The sequence below is a fragment of the Exophiala viscosa genome (genome assembly GCF_022695815.1).
Source record: "Exophiala viscosa unplaced genomic scaffold EDD37scaffold_1, whole genome shotgun sequence".
Taxonomy (NCBI): Eukaryota; Fungi; Ascomycota; class Eurotiomycetes; order Chaetothyriales; family Herpotrichiellaceae; genus Exophiala; species Exophiala viscosa.
The window spans coordinates 2,019,251-2,039,455 of NW_026944353.1; the positions used below are offsets into that span (position 1 = coordinate 2,019,251).

The following is a 20,205-nucleotide window of genomic DNA, read 5'->3' on the forward strand; positions in this document are numbered from 1 at the left end:
GGCTCATAAGCCTCATATGCCCTCTTCGATGGATGCACTCGCTAAAGTCAAGTTTCCACCACTTGGTGCTGGGTAATGTCCAAACTTTGGGAGCTTCATGTGGATTTTATCCCATCCCGAGTAGATGGCAGGTTGCTACGATGCGTGCTGCTCCATCTTTCATATGGTTCGCACTACCTGTCTTGCTGTTTGGTTCGGTTTGTCTCTGCATCTCCTGTGAGCATTTGACCATCCAGATCTTAAAGCCAAGTTGGGGCGGCCCTTCTGCACTGCTGGCACCTCGCCGACGTTGACGACTTGATGTCCGGAACACTGACGACTGGCCTGACATACATGGTTGGACAACCTAAAATCCTTGTCGTGGTGAAACTAATCGCTTTCATTGTCAACGATGACAGATGTCGCAACCGCTTGAGTGGAGATTGCAGTGGCAACCGTTCGCGTTCTGTCATGAGGCGGCCGAGGGTGCCGGTCACAAGTTTCTGCTGTCGCAGCCATGTGAATTGCTGGCATTGCTTCATTTTGTGATTGCCGGCTTCTTTCAACCCTCATACTTGCCAAAGCTGACGATTCCAAAAGGTCTCCTTGAGGACCTCTTTATGGCCAGCCCCTGTACCGATGGTCCTCAGGGGGTATTTCCATTCAGGGGTTCCATTAGCTGGTAAGCCATATATTCTTTGGAGTCGTTGCATCTGGCCGCGAACCCAGTCGAGCTGACCATATCGCAAAGTGCTCACTAATGGGCCAGGTATGGCGTTTCGCGATCTTAGAAACGGCGCCCTCAGAAAGCCCATCAACGGTGTCATTATAAACCATCCACCAATAGCAGCAGCGGCCCGAATGTGGTCTTCCTGAGTCATCTCGACGGGGTTGCCAAAGGGGTCGACGTAATTTGCGAGGCGGCGTAGCTCGATGGGGACATGGGGATATTCGCGGTGTTCGTGGGGAAACGTGAGCGTAGTTCGATTCCCGAGGTGATAAGGTATTGATGCGCAGAAACGATCCGCGATCTCTTGCATCTGTGTGTGAAGGTATTGGCCTAGATCAGGATCAGCCTCAACGCCGAGTGCTTCTAGCTCCCTTCTGCACAATGAGATGAGCCGAAGGGCGCCGACGTGGGAACTTCGAGCAGCATTGTTGATGTGCGAAACTGTCAACGACGTGTATACGTCAACGGTATCCCCATAGACGCCAGCTGCTCTGATTGTCGGATGGAGCTGTGATGCAGGAATAGCGACTGGTCGCCACGACTCCGGAAGTGAGTCCCTCCATGCTTGTAACTTTTCGTCAATCACGAGCGCTTGCTGCATGATGGTCTGGTAGAATTCGACCAATCCTACACCCATGGCCTCGGGACCGTCGGGAACGGTGACATGTAAATCTGCGAGTTCGGCGTTGATGAGGTCGAGCTTTGCAGAAGGCAGAAGGGCAGTCTCTTCGGCTAGTAGATCGCCATCGAGTTGCACCTTCTTGCCCGCCTGCAGCGAGAAATTGATGTGGCGACTTCTCAATGCGGTGAACAGGCGCCGGGAGGTTGCACTCTCGAAGTTCTCTTTGCCTCTGTGTCGAAGAAGGGCCATGGCTCCTTGTTGATGCATGCCAGTGTCGATGAATCCTACAAAGCGTTTGTTCAGAGAATCATAAAAGTCAAGCAAGAATACTGCGGCCAGTGTATCATCAGTCCTGGACTGGACTGGGTCTTGCAAAGCATATTGGACCAGGCTCACAGCTTTGGCATAGCTTTCTCGGGCTAGGGAGGAGTCAATGCCTCTTTGCATCCACATCTGCGCGACATTTATGGCTACGGCGTTGGCAGCATGAGTCAAGGCCGATTCCAGAGGAGCGCTGATGTAAAGGGGGAGAATGTGCTCGATAAAGATGTTGGTGCTGGGGTCTCGAGGGATGTCGACATAGTTTGCGAAGAAGTATGTCAGACATTCAGTCTCTACGTTTCGTGACGGGCTGACAAGCATGACTAGACTATCGCTTTGAGAGGGTGAAGGTGTCGAAAGTTGCGCAGTCGAGCCGGCATAGTTTGAATCCGAGGCGATTGTTTCATCGACAACGTCCGTTCCGGGACTCTTCTTCGATGAGTTCTTCAGAGAAGTGGCCAACGTCTCATCTTTGTGCACGGCATCGAATGAGTCTCGGTAGCCAGGACACTGTTGTTTCCGCTTGATGCAATTGCCACATTGCGGGCGAGCCTCGTCGCACTATCGTATATTAATACGGCGTGGATTCTAACATAATCGAGTATTTTCTCACCTTGACTCGCCGACGCCGGCAAGTCTGACATCCTTTGCTAGGTCCCCTGTAGACCATGGCTTGCCATCACAATCGGTACAGCTGGAAGGAAATTGAAAGCGATATCAGGACATCAGTGCTGCTCCGTGCATCACTATATGGGCTTGTCGCGATTGAACTGAGTGCAGTCGCCATCGCAGTAGATTTGCGTGAATTGTTGGCAGCAAATGAATAAGTGGTTACAACGTCTTCAACGTTACCTTTGCGACTTTCGGTTTTGACTCCGGCTCCGGCGGCCAATATCAGGCCCGGCTTGGCGATGGGGCTGTGTGAACTTTTACTCTAAAGTACTTCACCAAGTCAACGTCCTTTTGTAAGTCTCATTTGCTTCCAAATCAATTTTTGAATTCTTTCGGTACGAAAACGATGTCAAAGCGAATGATCTCAATTGAGTGGTCATGCCACTATGGACGAAAGGATACCGAGGTGTATATGGTTGTGGCTGAGTCATGACATGATCCCTGGGGCTCACGAATGAACATCCTGCACTGGCTATGGGGAACCTGCTATATGCATCGCGCATGCACATTATTTGTATTGTCAATGGGACGCCCTACGAGGACGAGTAGAAGCCTACACAACAACATGATCCAATTCTATCATCAAAACGCGGCCACAAGGCCAATCGGAATGGAGCCTGGATGGCAGCTTTGATCTCCGAGGTCACGCCCGGTACACCGGTGTAGGAGCTTGCGCCTGTCCATTGACATCCGAACTCACCATGGGAGCTGAGTTCCCTCCTGATCCCAGAACTTGCCACTGTGCGTCGCTTTGTCCGCCCTGTCAAAGCAGCCCATCAAGCCCTTGATACTATCCTCCAAAGTGACAGGAACATCCGCATGACTCATACCAGCGTAAGTAGCGGCTGCATGACCCATTTCGGTCTTAACCCAACCGGGTTGTTGGGCAATAAAGACGATCCGATCCTCCTCGCGGTGTATACGACTGGCGGCATAATTGACTCCGGCCTTGGACATGCCATATGCGAGCATGGGCAAGGGGTAATCGTCCTGCAAGCCGTTGCTTCCAAGACTGGAGGAGATGATGAAGAACTTGGGAGTCTGCTCGGAAGCGTCGAGGAGAGGCTGGGTAGCTTGATATAGCAGAATCGGCGCCAGCGTATTGATCTGAAAATGCTCGGTGATGGTCTCGGCTGAAGCTTCCTTGGCAGGGCCGAAGTGTTTAAGTATGCCTGCATTTGCTATCACGATATCCAGACTGCTGAGCTTGTGAGCCGTTTTCAGGTACTCGACAAGCTCTTGAGCCGCCGTAGTGGAGCTCGCATTGTACTTAGCCACTACTATCTTGCTGCCATGACCGACAGGGAGAGAAGTCAATGCAGTGGCGGGTTCTGAATCTGGACCATCTCGAATGGCCGCGATAGCCAGCGTGTTGGGTCGAGAGGCATATGCGGTAAGCAACCCCTTTCCAATGCCGCTTTTGCAGCCAGTGATGAGGACAGTGGTGTTGTAGGACATGGTGTCAGTATGAAAATCTGCTCTGAATGCCGTGGAAGGAGCCGAGATGTGCGACTCTGTATTTTGTTCGATGAGTTGTATTGTTGTTCCGGTATAATGAGCGTCTCAAACTTCGTCACCATGACTCTATATATACTTCAACGTCTTCGCCAGCACCACTGAATCGCCGCGTAGTTGCTATCAATTTTCTCCTGCAGTCTTCTATGGCTTGATGACGAATCTTGAAAGCTGATTCGAAGTCTTCAGCCAAAACCTTCCAGATCTAGAGCTTGGTCTTCTACAGTCGTCAGTTGATGACAAAACACCTGCGTATGTGCAACCATCCTGGTATGTATTGTAATCCTAACACCGATATGGCAGCTCGGAATGACCAGCCATGCCAGATAACTGGGGTAGGAAAGACCTCACCATTCTCATTGGGCCAGCAAGTATTTTCCGTATTGGGACACCGGTGGTGCTGCCGAATTGACGACTCACCTTTTGTTGGAGAGAGGGTCAATGCAGGAGCAGCTCTCTTCTGCATATCTCGTCCTATCACCATGCAGCACCTCGTGCGAGGTATCGCAAGATGCAGGTCGGTGCCGTGAAGCAAATGTGGCATCCATTCGAATTGATAAGCTACGTTGAAGAGTAGCACGGATCTGTCCTAGTATGGGACGCAGAAACATTTTCTTCCTACAGACATCTAGATTCATGGTGTGTCAATACGCCCGGTCACCGCTGTACATGATGACATGCCTGGCGAAGAAAATTAGATGCATACGTCGTGATGAAGGAGGTTTCAATGCAACCCTGTCGGAGTAAACGCGGTCTTGACGCTAACGTCGAAAACGTGACTGCGGCATTGCTGCTTTTGATGACCATCTTCCGTAGACATACGGTTCCAGGCGCCGTACACTTCCCGGATACCCTCTTCTTTACACTATTCGCGGCAAATTGTGAGTACTGTGATTCATCGGAATGATCACAGTCTCTCCTCATGTGCTCGACGAGATGATCCTACGGTAACAATTCGAGGCGCACAATGGCGCCGCCAACTTCATCACCCCCAACCAGCCCGACTACCAGCCCGACCACTGGGTCAACGCCGACACCTTCACCGGCGCCATCTCCCATCCCACCTCCAGTCCCTGTCGAAACACATCCCAACCGTGGAAAGCCTCAAGCGAACCGCTTCACTCCAGATCCTAGTCGTCTCGCACCTGAAGATGCATATCGTACCTTCTCACCGCCACGACTACGGCCTGTACCGGAGATCAGTGGCTCCGCGGCTGCCTCCGCAGCTGCAGCTGCTCTTCGACCTGCCGTCGCGTCATTACGAGCACCGCCTGCCATTCCACCTGTCGCAGCCCGGCTAGCAGAAGAGAGGAGAAGAGCGGCCAGCAGAAGGCGGAAGCAACCGCATGTGTGGAAGAAGCTACTCTGGATCAAGCAGCATGGTTTCCCCGACAATTACACAGATACAGAGACGTTTCTGGACCATCTACAAAGAAACCCAAGGCTAAGACCGTACGACTTTTGGCCGCTGGTTGCAGATTCTGCAGTCATTGTGCAACATGTATGCTCTGTGGCAATCTTCATCTGCGCATATGCTGGAATATATCAGGATCGTCTGTCTCCAGTCTCGGTGGTGACGTGCGGCACAGTTGCAACGGTCGGTGGTTGGATAATGTGGGATCACTGGATGGGCGAGGAAGAGGCGGAAGGAATGGCCGCTGCTTGGAAGATAAACCGCCTGTCACTTGATGTGGACGACGTCTCAAGCACAAGCTCTACAGGGTCAGGCAAAGCAGTAATAAATGGCCATGCGCATGCAAATGGTCACGCCAATGGTCATGCAAATGGCCACGCGACTGGTGGACTCGGTGGCCGCGGTGTTGGTCTCAAATTATCGACGACCAACTTACTGGTCAAGGATAACGAGTCCAAGTTTACTGGAAAGCATGGCCAATCTCTATCGAAATCGTCCTTCCAATCAATATCGCCCATCGATCCGTTGGGTGAGTCTGCTATTGAGCCCTTTCCGGATCTTCGCCCGACCACATCTCGACCGCAGGCGCCGCAATCCTCCAGCATCACGTACTCCCCGACCACTCTACCAGCATCCATCTCTGCGCGCAATCAAGCAAGGTTGAAAACGCTCAAGTCTGCTTGCCTGATATATTTCGCACTGCTTGGTCTGTCGCCCATCCTGAAATCTCTCACAAGATCTACTTCATCAGACTCAATCTGGGCTCTGGCTACATGGCTTTTGATCATCAACATCTTTTTCTTCGACTACGGCAGTCTATATGTTCCCAGCAAGTCCCAAACTCCCGATTCGCCAGCAGAGACATCCAAAGCAACGCCAGCAGATGCATCACGCGCCCCCTCGAATGCTTCGTCGCTGCGCGCCCCTCCGTTCCCCTCTTCATTGTCGACGAATGCAGCCTTGATGGCCAGCACTGTGCTAGCTTCACGACTCATGACGACAACTGCTGTATTTAGTCTCACCCTGTTTTCCATTCAGGTGTTCGGTCTATTTCCAGTGTTTCGGAGGCACCTTCGGCACAAGTCGTTCAATCTACATCTACTACTTACGTTTGCGCTTGTCACCATGTCCACGTGCGGACTGGGCTTGATATTGTCCAAATCATACACACATACATATGGCGAGTGTGGTTTTTGTCTGGGCTGGATATGGCATGTGATATTACGGAGCATGATAGGATTCGTGGTTGGAGGCTTCAGTACAGCCTTTGTTATGGGAGGTTGTTCTTGGTGGCTGATTGGTTTGCAACGGTACAAGAACGTGGTCATTGGGCCTTGGGACCCGGCCAAGCCTGTTCTGACAGGTGGTGCATATGGACGCGGTAGGACAGGCACAGATTAACAATACTTTGGTCCGGTTATCTGGTAAAGCCTTGCGTATTTGCGCATCTACATCAAGTTCCACCGGAAAGAAGGACGGCGGGACAGTCCGGAATACCACAATAGCACGGTATCTACGGAGTTATCTACGGCTATTTTGCTCCGGCATCGGTCATCTCCCGAACCATATTTGCGCGTCTTACTGTGGTGAGAGGAGAAGCGCGACCGTCATTCTGCGGGGTCAACACCAATCCAATTGTGTTGCTCGACCTCGGGATTAAAAAGTGATGATATTATCAATCCTCTCGATCTTGCTTGTTTCTTTGTAAGACGAGTAGTATTATACTGTCATCCCCTTCAGATCTCACTTTCTCATATATCTTTCGGAACATCTGTATCAGAAAAAGGAAAGTTTGACTATATTTATCTACTCCAACTTCCACAATGGCCCCCTCACTTCCTTTCGAACTCAAGGACCCTGATCTCTTTCACCAGGAGTCATACGTGGACGGAAAATGGGTAGGAGCCAAGAGTGGTAAGCGCTTCGACATTGTCGACCCTGGCAGCGACAAGGCTTGGGCGTCGTGTCCGGATAACGCCACTGAGGATGTCGACGCCGCCATCCAGTCCTCGTACAAGGCCTTCAAGGAATACAGCGTCTTGAACCCTCGCAAACGGGCACAATTGCTGATGAAATGGCACGAGCTCATCACCGCCGCCAGAGACGATCTCGCCAAGATCCTGACATATGAGACGGGCAAGCCTCTCGCCGAAGCTTACGGCGAGCTCGACTACTCTCTCGGCTTCACGTGGTGGTTTGCGGGCGAGGCCGAGCGCATCCAGGGGTCGGTCTCTGTCCCCGCGGCACCCAACCGCCGCGTCTTCGTCATCAAGCAGCCGATCGGTGTCGCCGTGGCCCTGGTGCCATGGAACTTCCCAATCGCCATGATCCTGCGTAAAGCGGGCGCGGCCTTCGCCGCAGGCTGCACCATGGTCGTCAAGCCCAGCCCCGAGACACCCCTAACGTGTCTGACGCTCGCACACCTCGCCAGCAAAGCCGGCTTCGCTCCGGGAGTGTTCAACGTGCTGACAACCAGTCTCGACAACACGCCTAGCCTAAGCGAGGCGATGATCGTGCACCCGCACGTCAAAAAGGTGACGTTCACTGGATCGACGCGCGTGGGTAAGATCGTGGCCGGACTATGCGCCAAGGGCCTGAAGAAATGCACGCTCGAACTCGGCGGCAACTGTCCATTCATCATCTTCGATGACGCCGACCTCGAGCAGGCGCTTGGCCAGCTCATGGCCTTAAAGTGGCGCCACGCAGGTCAGGCTTGTATCACCGCGAACAGGGTGTATGTCCAGGCGGGCGTGTACGACAAGTTCACGGAGATGCTGGTCGAGAAGACCAAGACCCTGAAAGTCGGCCATGGCGCGGAGAAGGACACCACGATGGGTCCCGTCACAACGCCCCGTGGTCTGGCCAAGGCTGAGGAACAGGCTGCCGACGCCGTCAAGCATGGCGCCAAGTTGATCCTTGGTACGGGCAAGGCGCACAAGAATGCGACGGCAGACGAGGGCGCCGGCGAAGGTAAAGGAGTTGGCGGGTATTATATGGACCCGACTATCTTGACGGAAATGAATGAGCAAATGTTGTTGGCTCGCGAGGAGACCTTTGCCCCTGTCACGGGTCTTTTCAAGTTCGAGAAGGAGGCGGAGGCTGTGGAATGGGCGAACAATACGTCCATGGGTCTTGCGAGTTACGCTTTCACCAAGAATGTCGACCGATTGTGGAGGATGTTGGAGAATCTGGAGGCTGGCATGATTGGACTGGTGAGTATATTCCATCTTCAACCCTTTATGGCTGAATACTGACTTTTTGTCCTTATTAGAATACTGGAAACGGCTCTGCTGCAGAGTCGCCTTTTGGTGGTATCAAGGAGAGCGGCTACGGCAAGGAGTCCGGCAAGGATGTCGCGGTGAATGAGTACCTCATCTCCAAGACTGGTACTTTCACTATCGCGGATCAGTACTAGACTGGACCTTGTGACTGGGCAGTCTCATCCAGATTGCAGTGTGTTTAGTCATGTGAGTGTTGAATGCAGGACGTCGCAGTTGAAAATAGTTGTGACAGAAAGATAGTAACATGTACAAAATGAAAAACGCGACATATGAGTGAATTGAGCATGATCTCTTCATATCGTTATGGTTGTGCCAATATGACATGGCACTTGGGGTCGACCACTCCACGTTCACTTTCTAGGCAATTTCCACCGCGGACCTGGTACCAGTGGCCGGGAGAGCCACTCTTCGCCCCTGACCATGTGTGCAGTCAATTGCTGGATCTGAGTCGTTGATGCATGAAGTGCCGGTGCGCGGACTGCTGGTGCGCGGAATGAACAACAATCTGCCCGGGTAATTTGCAATGCAAGGGAGTGCGCTTCCACTCGCATGCACAAATTACTCTTCAAGCTTGGATGTTGTGCCCGTATGATATGACTGTTCCTCAGTCTTGCATGTATACGAAGGCGTCTCCGGGTAGGGGCCGTCGTTTCAGTCTTGCCGGTGCGTTGGAGCCCATTATGGCGCTGTGGCTGAGCCGACTTGTAGACCACGGTGCCTTTTGGCGAGTGCCCTGATTTTCCTAGGCGTGGAACGGTGAGACCAACCCGGGCTTGTGGCCAAGAGTAAGCGATTCGCCGGAAGTGGGAGTCGGTGACCGAGTGGTGCTTCGGCCAATAGGCAGTGAAGAGTGACTTCAATTATTGGTATCATTGGTGAATGAAGGGGTCGATGTGCAAGGTCGCGTCAATCCCAACGCAATCGTTCACTCGGCGCTCTGAAGCCATGGCAATAGGCTTGTAGGAGCGGAGGGCAGAGCAGAAGTCGCTTCAGTTACTGGTCCTTCAATTTTATCGGAGACTGGTAATGCTGTATCAGAGTACAGGTTGTGGTGTAACGAAGCCGGCTTGGCTTCATGAGCCCAGGCAGGTAGAGTTCGTTCTCCGCTCAGATATTTCTGCAACTGAGGCGGGAGAGCGAGTGCTGAGATGATCATGCATAGGAACAGCGTTATGATATTGATCTTCAAAGGCATCGTCAAGGCCAGGATTGAGTCCGGTCCGCTGATCGTGGGTTGATGACTTCGAATGATGAACAATAGAAGATCCCATAAGTAATACAAGAAAGAGAGAAAGGTCGACAGCTCATGATTGAAAGTCCACATGAAGAGGTCGGCATCATCTGAGGTGAACCGGAATTGACACTTCAGTTGCATGGCATGGCAGTGACTCGTACCCCGTAATCTCGATATATGCCTTGGCTGAGCCAATGAGGGTTGCGTTCTAAGGCTTTAAAACGTCTAGTGACAGTTTGCCAAGGCTCCAATGAACCAATTACCGACCGCCACCATGAACGTGCTTGGCCGAGCTCCGTGCCTCCAAATAGCCAAATCAGGTGGAAGTGTTTTTGTTTCTGTGAGTGATCAAAGGTAACCTCACAATATGAATAGGTAATCCTTCACTCCTATTGCAACATTGTGAAACAACATGTGCTTTTCCTTCTTCTCGCGTGGAGTACGAGTCTGAGAGCCTGCGTCAACAGGAAGAGGCGCCTTACCTCGTGATTCATGCCTAGGAGCGACCGTAAAAGGGGCCAGCCACTTGATGCTGACCTCCGAAATGGCCAGAATCCGCTCGCGGTGAACGTCTGCTACATGGCAGCTTGAGTGACCTCAGCCAGACATCACGGCAACGCATGCCTCAAGGATTCGGTCGCCGTTCCAATATTAAGTGATGGAGGTGCCCTGGATCTGCGCACCTGGTGATTTCCAAGTCATGGATGACTAATTTTCTTATCGACCCAGAAACAGGAAGACCAACATGCTCACCTCGCTCAGCACCTCGGGGCCCAATCACTCAAGAGCAGAATGCTTGTGTCTTGCTCTCATATACCTACACACTGGTAACTGTACAAGGCATCGAGAAATGAGAACCGAACAGCTTGCACCAAGTCAGACGTCGGTTCTTGAGTCGTCCTCCTCTGACTCAAGAGATCTAGATGAAAGACTAGCGCTCGTATAAGATGCAAGCGGCTCTTGAACCGTGCCAACTACGTCGTATGACCTGACAAGGGACGCTCATTGACGGCACGAACGCAAGTGATGAACCCGGTCGGTCGTTGCGTTTCCGATTGATTCTAGGACCATGTTGCGCAGCACAAGGTGCGTGAAGCAGTCGACCTTTGAATGCTGGGCTCGTCCCTCGAGCTATACGTCAACTCCGTCACATTAGGTCCAGACCACGCGCCAGAAGCTTCATTCCCGCAGAAGTTCTCTCTTCCCCAGACCCATGCCGATGGACGGACAGCATCTTCTTACCATTCTTGAGTCAGTGTACCTGACCGAGACGGCTCATTTTGTTCTTCAACGTGACGACAGAGTGCGGTCTAGACCCATGATTCAGAAGCACCAGGATTTTCGGCAGGTGATTGAGAACGATAGAGAGGGTAAGAAACTTTCCATCTGTGGAGACTTGACGGTATCTCTTCCCCTGATGCGTGGCATGACCGAGTATCATTATGCAGACGACTCATGGTACTAGGGGAGCTCGCGGCGTATGCTGTAGGTTTAGGTACGCCTTCCCCTCAGAGACTCACGATGGGTATGCATACATTATCTGGAAACCCGAGGTAGGTACAACTATGTGCCAGCATCAGTGATTTTGCCGAGGATATGTTCATCCCAAAGGTTTAGAGCACGTTCTACGGCGGATCGCCGTCAATGTCCAGGGGTGCCAGCCATGTCTGTGGGAGAAGCGGGGAAAGCAGATACGGGCACAAGCAAAGGAGACTGGCAGACTGGCACTTCCCAAAGTTTCTGGGGTAAATCGGGTCCCACCATCTTCCCCAGACTCTCAGTGGATACCTCCCACAGTGCCTACTGTTCGTGGTTTTATAAGGTACACCTCTCGCTCACTTCAGTCCATTCTCCTTTTATTCAATCTTCCTTTCTATAGCCATTGATCCCAGGCCTGAAGAGCCTTGCATCCAGACTCAGCTTCACCCATCATGTCTCCACTAGAGTCCAAGAAGAATTGGAACGGATGGAACTTTTTCATCTGTTACATTGTCTCTTTGGGCCAGATAGCATTTGGCTATCCTGCCTCCATCATCGGTGTTACCTTGGCTCAACCATCATTCCTCATCGACATGGACCTTCTCGATGTTACCGTGACGCCTGCGGTCTTGAAGCCTAGTGCTGATCAGCTCATTGGAGCTATGTCTGGTGTACGTTTCAGTGCTCCTCCCCGTTGTGAAGGTTGCTGATAACATCGAAGGTGTTCCAAGCCGGTGCCGCCATCAACGTTTTCCTGGCCGGCTACATTGCCGATAGATGGGGTCGCAAGGCTGCTTTCCACTGGTGTGGACTGTTGTCATTGTTCGGCGGTGCCATGCTCTGCGGGGCTCGCAATGCCCCAATGTTCATCGTTGCTCGTTTCTTCGCTGGCGCAGGCAGTTGGGGATTCCTCGCCATCAGTACGTTTTGCTTCCTCCAACACCATTGTGACGACTGTGCTGACTAGTGACAGCACCACTATACTCTGCCGAATTGGCGCCGCCAGGCCTTCGAGGCTTGATGGTCGGAATGAACGGTGTCAACATCGCCCTTGGTTATGCACTGGCAACCTATGTGAGTCTTTCCGCTCCCACGAATCTCATGTCGTTGGAGCATGAACCATCCTACTTTATGACTTGCTCTATCGGTACACCTTGCTGATGATTTCAAGATGGGCCTCGCATTCTACTATGTCGAGAATCCTTCAGCACAGTGGCGCGGTCCTCTAGGGATCGCATTGATTTGGCCAGTACTCATGGTTCTTGTTTGCTTCATCCTGCCAGAGAGCCCTCGATACCTCCTCATGAAAGGGAGGGTTGATGAAGCACGAGAAGTTGTGTTCAGACTCCACGCGATCAAGGGCGACGTGGACAATGAGTTCGCCAGAGAGGAGTTCTACCAGATGTCCAAACAAGCCGAGCTCGATAGAACCATGGATCCGGGGTGGCTCGAAATGTTCCGACGACCCAGTTACCGCAAGCGAACTCTGATGGCTATGGGCTTCGCGTTTATCGGACAGTCAACTGGCGTGCTTGTGCTCAACAACTACGGACCTACCATCTACGCAGCGCTTGGTTATGACACCCTTTACCAGCTCATTTTCCAGTGTGGTTGGATCTCAGTTGGCATCTTCACCAACCTGCTTGGAGCTTTGGTGATGGATTGGACAGGTCGACGACCGCTGTTGATGATCGGTGTCGGCGGCTGCTGTGTGTCTCTCATTTTAGAAGCAGCGATGGTCAGCTCGTTTGCAGCCGAAGCAACAAACAAGGCTGGTCTCGAAATGGGCGTTGCTGCAGCGTATTTGTTCATTGCAGTGTACGGGATGGGAATTGACGTAGCTGGCGTCGTGTTCTACAGTGAACTGTTTCCCAACCATCTTCGTGCGAAAGGTATTGCTCTGAGCATCGGCACGATCGCACTTACAGATCTGGTGTACCTACAAGTTGCAGCCACGGTATGTTGAACTTCGGATTTTCGGTGACGGCTAGGGATCTGACATGAACTAGGCCTTCGCGAACATCGGATGGAAGTTCTATCTCGTCTTCATCATCATATCGGGCTTGGGGACATTTTTCGTCTATTTCTTCCTTCCGGAAACAAAGAACATTCCCCTCGAAGAGATGGCCAAGCTGTTCGGTGATGAGGTCGCGGTGTATGCGGAAGACTTACACGTGGACCAGCGCACTCATGAGCTTATTGTCGATGAGCATGGCGTCGCGGACGGCGGACAAGTTCATCGAGTCGCTACCGAAGCCGGAGGCCCGCTTAGACACCCTGCAGAACTCGATACGGAGAAGGAGGGTATTGCACACGCAGGTACCGTTGAACATGTGGACTCTACAGCAGCTTCTAAGCACTGAGAGCACGCCGGCAGATACCTTCGTGTGGTAGCGATGGAGTGGGGGAAGGACCAGCTGGAGACAAGGATTATGTCGGGCGAGGTTGGCGGATAGGAACTTTGGTTCAGTGATGATCCCGTTGATATAGTGCAGCCCGAGATAGTACGAGTCATTTGTTAAAGCAGTTGATGGCTTCCTAACATTCATCGAGACCTTCTGCCAAAATTGTGACCACAATAAACTCCGTCGACGATTGCGATGCTGGCTCGTGTGGAGAGCATGCTCACGTGATCACATTCGCAGCCGAACTTTTTTGTCCGCAGTTCATCTCGTGTATAATGCTATTGGCAGTAGAAACAATCTAAAGTGTCACAGCTCGAAGTTCAGCCTGCACGATGTCGTGGTTTACTTCTTTGTTCACGTCAACAAGCCAGCCGACAGCCTCTCCCGCTGCAGCACCATCCAGCGACAAGCGGCTGCTTGAAGAGCCCGCACCGAAACCTGCACCTGTTGCTGAAGCTCCTCAACCACAACCACCTACCATCCATACACCTCAGACAGATAGGCCGAACAGGAGCACGGTCATCTTCGGTGCCGGTATCGCCTTCTTTGCCTTTTCCCTTCTCATCACGCGGAGAACCTTCGCTCGAAAACGCCTGGCAACCCCAGCTTTCTACGCCAATGCTCCGGGACATCAGGCAGAACAGGCGAAGCAAGTCAGCGCTCCCATGGAGGCTCTGGAAGCTTTGAACATTGCCACAGTCAATGTGCTCAGTTTGTCTATGGTGGCTGCAGGAGGGACAATGTGGTGGTTCGACATCAATAGTATGGCCGACGCCAGGAGAGTCTTGCGAGGAGGACTAGGTGTTGACGGGACCGGCAAGTCTGAGACAGACGCAGAGGAGGATTTTGAAGAGTGGATGGCAACGGTGCTGGCCAGAAAGGACGCAAAAGGCCCCCAGAAACCACAAAAGAATGAACGAGGACAGGAGAGATGATTCAGCTGCCACCACGATGATGATACTCAGCTTGTGAGTGTGGGCACAAGTTACGAGGCCGATATCATGTTGCACCTTTGGGCTCCTTTGCAATGTCGGGGATCCGCGTGCTTTTCATGCATCCTACCAATCTACGCCGACTTTGCTGGTGAATGTGCCACCGCCTTAAGTGAAGAACACACAATTCCAAGGTCACGAGGTCGCAATCTTCACTGATTCCAAAACCGCACAAACCATCGTGCGCTATGGACAAAACTCCATTGACCCGGGACTGCTCTGTGCAAAATTTGCGCCCAACCTTCTCATCAGCAGGGGAAGAAACTGCAGGACCACCAATACAGATCCCGCATCAGCCGCATCTCCTACAGGGATTCAACTCATCGAAGTATTTTCAGCGTCAAGTGAAAGTGCTAGCAGATACCGTGTGTGCGCCAGGCACTTCAATTCCTCCCAAAACTGACCTAAACCAAAGGAAACGAACCTTCTACAAAGCTCGATACTTTCGTGTATAGAAAACACACACGATTCAACATGTCCTACACAGCAGCAACGGACAAGCCTTGTCCTCTGGGCTTATCCTACTGCAAGCTGTTGGACGATGGCCCTACCAATCCTAATTCGACCAAACAATTCGAGGCAACGATTGTTCCAGTTCCAGTCCTCACAATCACACCAAAGTATCAGACTAATACCATGCGCGACACCATCATCGACATCGCAGCGCTGACCATCACCTTTGTCCTCATCGTGGGAATGATTGCTCTTTGTGGTTACGTGTGGAGGAGGAGATGCCGAGAAGGTGCCTGCGACATCTGCCTTGCGCGTCACCGAAGCAATGCGAGCTGCCGTGATGATGATATGGACGACAATGGACTGGTTTGGCAGCCGAAAGATATCGCTGGCAAGAAAGACTGAGCGAGGGACCTCAAGGGCAACGTTGGGCGAGATGTTGGACTATCAATGACTCAGGCGCAGCATTGAATAACAATTGGATAGCCACAAAGGGCTCTCTTCTCTATGTGTAAAAGTAGGCTGATTGATGCCAATGATACTCCCAGATACATCCTCTGCCTCTAAATCTACGCTACGCCTCAACTTACCGCCCACGGCTTGTATCAACGGCTGTAGTCGAACTGCTTCGGATGTTTCAGCCCAGCTTCTGCTCATGATTGGTTTCGCTTGGACCTGCCGTGGTCCACAAGGACTGGAGACAACGTCGGCCATTTCGCCGTCAACCATCAATCATCATTTATCAATCACCACCCGTCAGGGTCTCAAGTGGGATCAGTCTAGACTTGAACTGCTAAAATGGACAATCTGAGCAGCTACCTAGGTGGGTAAGGTTGGATTGGATATATAGGTTTCACACCCTTTTCATACTCTAGCTTCCACCACGATCCCAAAAAGACCATTTGCCAACTATTGTAACGAGTACGAGGACAAAAGCTCCGAGTCAGCCATGTCTACAACCAAACCACAGTCAATCCTTATAGTCGGGGCCGGTACATGGGGCAACAGCACAGCCCTCCACCTCATGCGCAGAGGATACACGGATGTCACGCTCGTCGATCCGTACCCGGTCCCCTCACCAATCTCAGCGGGCAACGACGTGAACAAAATCGTCGAGCAGGGCATCTTCTCCGAAGGTGACGACGAGGCATTCGTGGCCAAGACAGTTCTCGACGCAGCGAACAAGGGATGGACGTCTGACCCGGTGTTTAGCCCTTACTATCATGACACAGGGTACATCGTGGCAGCGAGTTCGCCGGACGGCCTCAAACAGCTGTTCGACCGCGAGAGGCCTGACATCAACCCCGATTTTGTGCGCTTGGAAGACGCCGAGTCGTTTCGACAGACTATGCCAGACGGTATACTCACGGGTGATTTTCCGGGATGGAAAGGGTTGTACAAGAGCACGGGAGCGGGCTGGGTGCATGCGAGAAAGGCACTTATTTCTTGCGCGACCGAGGCCAAGAAGCTGGGAGCGAAGTACGTCGTCGCTGAGGTGACGGCGCTGATCTTTGAGGACGGAGACGTGAAGGGTGTCAAGACGAATGATGGTAGGGAGATGAGGGCGCATACAACGATCCTTTGCGCTGGAGCGAATTGTGACCAGTTGCTCGATTTCAAGGGCCAATTGAGACCGACGGCGTGGACGCTGGCTCATATCCAGATGACGCCTGACGAAACCAAATTGTTCAAGAACCTGCCTGTCCTGTTTCACATTGAAAAGGGGTTCTTCATGGAGCCGGACGAGGATAAGCAGCAGCTTAAGATGTGCGATGAGCACCCGGGATATTGCAATTGGATCAAGAAGTCGGACGGGTCAAGGGTCAGTGTGCCGCTTGCTAAGCATCAGATTCCAATCGAGGCTGAGAGACGGTGCCGGGAATTCCTGCGTGAGACGATGCCACAGCTTGCGGATCGGCCGTTTTGTTTTGCAAGGTTATGTTGGTGTGCGGACACGCCTAACCGTGCGTTTTTGATCGATCGCCATCCCGAGTATCCTTCGTTGGTGTTGGGCTGTGGTGGTTCGGGTCATGGATACAAGGATATCCCGTCGATAGGAGCGTTTATTGCAGATGCTCTGGAGGGGAACCTGGAGCCAAGATTGAAGAAGTCCTTTCGATGGAGGCCTGAGACTGCGGTGAACAGGAATTGGGAGGATACGCAGGGCAGGTTTGGTGGTCCGAATACTATTATGGATTTGCAGGACGTCACATCCTGGACCGATATACCAGCTGAGGCGAGCACCGCCAAGTTGTAAGCGGGCATACAACACTCGTGGGAACTCAGTCCTAGACTCGACGTCCTCCTCGGCGGTGTGAGTTTGCCCGCCTTCACTGCCACACCGTTTAATTCAATCTTTATATCTTGTACCCGTCAAAAACTGGTCAACAATTCCTCACTGGCTCTGGGTTTCATCTGAAACTATCAAACTAGCAGCGGGCTAGAAGGCGTGTCAGTGACGATTTGTTCGCCAGTTCGAACCGCGCTCCGACGACAACACAATAAACCGACTTTTCGATCGATTCCGACGACAAGTCCTCGGTCTTCTCTGGGTTTCATTTGAGACTATCAAACTAGCATCGGGCTAGAAGGCGTGAAGACCTCGACTCCCACCGAACGAAACGAACCGAATCGGAAAAAGTCTGCGAACCCGGCTTTCACTTACCATGACCCCTATCGACAGGGTTCATGGCAACGTTTTTGCTCTTTTCACTGAGTAGAGCTCGTTACATGTGTTGGGAATTCATGCATCAATCATCAATCTAGTGATATGGAAACCTCAAAAGAAGCGCAAGGACAGTGGCGGCAGACCATCTTATTTCCGTTTCATGTCCAATGTCAAGCCTGTTAGTTGCGGCCCAGGCGGATGAACAGGAGCAGACGCGATGCATGGATTGTTGAGTATTCAAACTTGTTCACAGTTTACATAACCGTCCATGAGTCCCAAGGAATGTAAGGTGCTCCGGTGTAATCTCGCTCACAGTACGACAGCTGAACAATAGGTGTGGTAAGCATGTTACAGAATTTCAGGAAGAAAAGATCAAATACGATGACTTACCCTGCGAGTGCCATTGTTGTCCTGAACTCCTCCAGCAGGATCTTCAACGCAAGCTCCACCCCTTCCTGCCCCTTGTACTGCAACACAACATTAGCATAGGGATGTTAAAATGCGCCAAGTAACGTACCGCAAGTCCCCAAATCGCTATACGTCCGACGAAGCAGTGCTGTGCTCCCAGCGCAAGAGCCTTGAAGATGTCCGAACCTCGCCGAATTCCTCCGTCCACCACTATCTGTATCCGGCCTCTGGCAACCTGGGCGCATTCTGCGAGGCAGTCGAGAGTGGCAGGAACGCCGTCGAGTTGTCGTCCTCCGTGGTTGGATATCACGACGCCGTCGACGCCATGCTCGATAGCAAGCAGTACGTCTGCTGGATTCAGGACTGTGGCAGTGTCTTAGCTTGAAGCACTTGGCAAAAGTGGCAAGCTACGCTTACTTCCTTTCAGCCAGATCTGCATGTTCGTGTTTCTTCTCAACCAAGGTATAATCTCTGCCCATTCTAAACTTGCATCTGTACCGGCACTGTTAGTACTTACTTCCATTACACGGTGCTACAGAACACGGTGGGAATACCATAGTCATGCGAGTTTTCACCCTCTGCAAATTCTTTCAGGCCGCCTGATAGAATGTTTGGGAAGTCAAGGCCTTCTGGAAGGGCGAACTCATTCCGGAATTCATTGAGACGACGACCCAGGACTGGTACATCGACGGAGAGAAATAGTGCTTTATATCCGGCACCTGCATTGTAATTCATGAGAACTATGCAGACGACCAGCGTGGCGACGTACCTTCGGCTCTGTCAAGAAGCTGCTTGGTTAAATTCCGGTCGTTGACAACGCACATTTGCATCATGTAAGGGTTTCCTCTACCCTGAGCTTTGACATCCTCAAGCGATGTTGTCGCATACGACGACAGACACATGCCGACGTTCATACTCGATGCTGCTCTCGACTTCGCTGTTTCTCCGTCTGGGTGGGCAAATTTGTGCATCGCAGAAGGGCTGAATGCTAAGGGGAATGTAACCTATACAGCTGACGTATCAGCGTCGACATCTCAAGGTATTTTGCGCACAGCAATATGGTGCTGGCGGAACGGTCCAACCTTACCTTCTGGCCGAAGAGGGTGGTCGAGGTATCGATGTCTTTGACATTGCGCAGAGCACGTGGCAGAATCTTGTAGCGATCAAAGGCTGCGACATTGTCACGTAGTCTGAGAGTAGTGAGCAATCAGTCCATGGGAATGTCTTGCTTCTGCAGACGGGCGTCTTCTGCATACGACAATTTTGGGCCTTGGAAGAACTCACGATATCAGGTCCATTGCGCCTTCATTGTAATATTCTAGAAGCAGTTAGGTAAACGCGGCCACGAGGGGAGGATTGGGGTCCAATGGCATTACTGACCACGATACATTTTGGGGATCTTCTTTGACCCAAGCGCCTCAAGGTCGCTAATCGAGAAGACATTTGGGTCCAAAGTAGGACCTCGGTTTGCCATGATGTTGTCAGGGTATGCACTGCTGCGGGCGACCAGATATTGGCTTCAGGTGTGCTTGCAAGGCTGTTAGCATATATTAACCGAAGTCTTCGATATCGATGGTTGGAATCAGCCTCACAAGACCATGCCGCAACGATGTCCAGAGAGCAGACGGCTCTCCATGCCAAAGGAGCGGCGTTGCGGCCTTCTCCATGGATGAATCGATGCTGCTGTAAAGCTTGACGCCGTTGAGGGTAGATACCGGAATGGCCTGCCACATTGGGAAGGGCTTTCCTGATTGGGAACCCCTCATCCCTTGCCTCCCCCATGGTACTCGTCAAGCCTATTTCCAGAAAAAGTGGCACCGTCTGACGGAGAGTACATCGACGATACAAAGTCGATGTTCTGCAAATCGGCGACGGTGGGTGCCTTGACCACAAGCTGGTATGACTAGAAGGTGGAGCTGATGGTCTTCCTCCTATCAAAGGCGAATAACCATATTGTTGTGTGCGAAGCACTCCAAGCTGACAACAAGGAAGGATATCTATTTGGACCTGAAGAGGTACAGCGGTCAGACGG

At 52.0% G+C, this 20,205-nt stretch overlaps 10 protein-coding genes across 10 annotated transcripts; 6 read left to right on the forward strand and 4 right to left on the reverse strand.

Annotated features, from left to right (window-relative positions):
- Positions 1-420: 420 nt before the first annotated feature.
- EDD37DRAFT_38556 (uncharacterized protein) lies at positions 421-2,558 on the reverse strand. Its single transcript, XM_062812168.1, has 2 exons — positions 2,266-2,558; positions 421-2,213 (listed from the first exon to the last, which is right to left on the reverse strand). Exons 1-2 carry the CDS (start codon positions 2,320-2,322, stop codon positions 549-551), a joined length of 1,722 nt encoding a protein of 573 aa, XP_062675033.1. The 5' UTR covers positions 2,323-2,558; the 3' UTR covers positions 421-548.
- A 50-nt stretch (positions 2,559-2,608) lies between these two features.
- EDD37DRAFT_616198 (uncharacterized protein) lies at positions 2,609-4,282 on the reverse strand. Its single transcript, XM_062815653.1, has 2 exons — positions 4,260-4,282; positions 2,609-4,056 (listed from the first exon to the last, which is right to left on the reverse strand). The coding sequence occupies exon 2, from the start codon at positions 3,780-3,782 to the stop codon at positions 3,021-3,023; it is 762 nt and encodes a 253-aa protein (XP_062675034.1). The 5' UTR covers positions 3,783-4,056; positions 4,260-4,282; the 3' UTR covers positions 2,609-3,020.
- A 380-nt stretch (positions 4,283-4,662) lies between these two features.
- EDD37DRAFT_38702 (phosphatidylinositol glycan, class C) lies at positions 4,663-6,865 on the forward strand. The gene has a single exon (XM_062812184.1). The coding sequence runs from the start codon at positions 4,807-4,809 to the stop codon at positions 6,652-6,654; it is 1,848 nt and encodes a 615-aa protein (XP_062675035.1). The 5' UTR covers positions 4,663-4,806; the 3' UTR covers positions 6,655-6,865.
- On the forward strand, positions 6,866-8,889 carry EDD37DRAFT_38703 (succinate-semialdehyde dehydrogenase). The gene is made up of 2 exons (XM_062812185.1): positions 6,866-8,465; positions 8,525-8,889. Exons 1-2 carry the CDS (start codon positions 7,077-7,079, stop codon positions 8,666-8,668), a joined length of 1,533 nt encoding a protein of 510 aa, XP_062675036.1. The 5' UTR covers positions 6,866-7,076; the 3' UTR covers positions 8,669-8,889.
- A 570-nt stretch (positions 8,890-9,459) lies between these two features.
- Positions 9,460-9,909, reverse strand: EDD37DRAFT_644914 (uncharacterized protein; the record flags this gene model as incomplete). Its single annotated transcript, XM_062817567.1, has 1 exon — positions 9,460-9,909. The coding sequence occupies one exon, from the start codon at positions 9,907-9,909 to the stop codon at positions 9,460-9,462; it is 450 nt and encodes a 149-aa protein (XP_062675037.1).
- Positions 9,910-12,109: 2,200 nt separating this feature from the next.
- EDD37DRAFT_655321 (general substrate transporter) lies at positions 12,110-13,610 on the forward strand (the record flags this gene model as incomplete). Its single annotated transcript, XM_062818752.1, has 4 exons — positions 12,110-12,167; positions 12,221-12,321; positions 12,419-13,204; positions 13,257-13,610. 4 exons carry the CDS (start codon positions 12,110-12,112, stop codon positions 13,608-13,610), a joined length of 1,299 nt encoding a protein of 432 aa, XP_062675038.1.
- A 316-nt stretch (positions 13,611-13,926) lies between these two features.
- EDD37DRAFT_38782 (uncharacterized protein) lies at positions 13,927-14,852 on the forward strand. The gene has a single exon (XM_062812197.1). It carries the CDS (start codon positions 13,985-13,987, stop codon positions 14,585-14,587), a length of 603 nt encoding a protein of 200 aa, XP_062675039.1. The 5' UTR covers positions 13,927-13,984; the 3' UTR covers positions 14,588-14,852.
- On the forward strand, positions 14,853-15,523 carry EDD37DRAFT_38781 (uncharacterized protein). Its single transcript, XM_062812196.1, has one exon. It carries the CDS (start codon positions 15,119-15,121, stop codon positions 15,500-15,502), a length of 384 nt encoding a protein of 127 aa, XP_062675040.1. The 5' UTR covers positions 14,853-15,118; the 3' UTR covers positions 15,503-15,523.
- Positions 15,524-16,046: 523 nt separating this feature from the next.
- On the forward strand, positions 16,047-17,354 carry EDD37DRAFT_655322 (oxygen oxidoreductase; the record flags this gene model as incomplete). The annotated part of the gene is made up of 1 exon (XM_062818753.1): positions 16,047-17,354. The coding sequence occupies one exon, from the start codon at positions 16,047-16,049 to the stop codon at positions 17,352-17,354; it is 1,308 nt and encodes a 435-aa protein (XP_062675041.1).
- A 329-nt stretch (positions 17,355-17,683) lies between these two features.
- Positions 17,684-19,769, reverse strand: EDD37DRAFT_38790 (FMN-dependent dehydrogenase). Its single transcript, XM_062812200.1, has 9 exons — positions 19,554-19,769; positions 19,458-19,491; positions 19,261-19,363; positions 18,943-19,177; positions 18,728-18,892; positions 18,591-18,665; positions 18,283-18,536; positions 18,156-18,232; positions 17,684-18,088 (listed from the first exon to the last, which is right to left on the reverse strand). Exons 1-9 carry the CDS (start codon positions 19,645-19,647, stop codon positions 18,013-18,015), a joined length of 1,113 nt encoding a protein of 370 aa, XP_062675042.1. The 5' UTR covers positions 19,648-19,769; the 3' UTR covers positions 17,684-18,012.
- Positions 19,770-20,205: the final 436 nt, after the last annotated feature.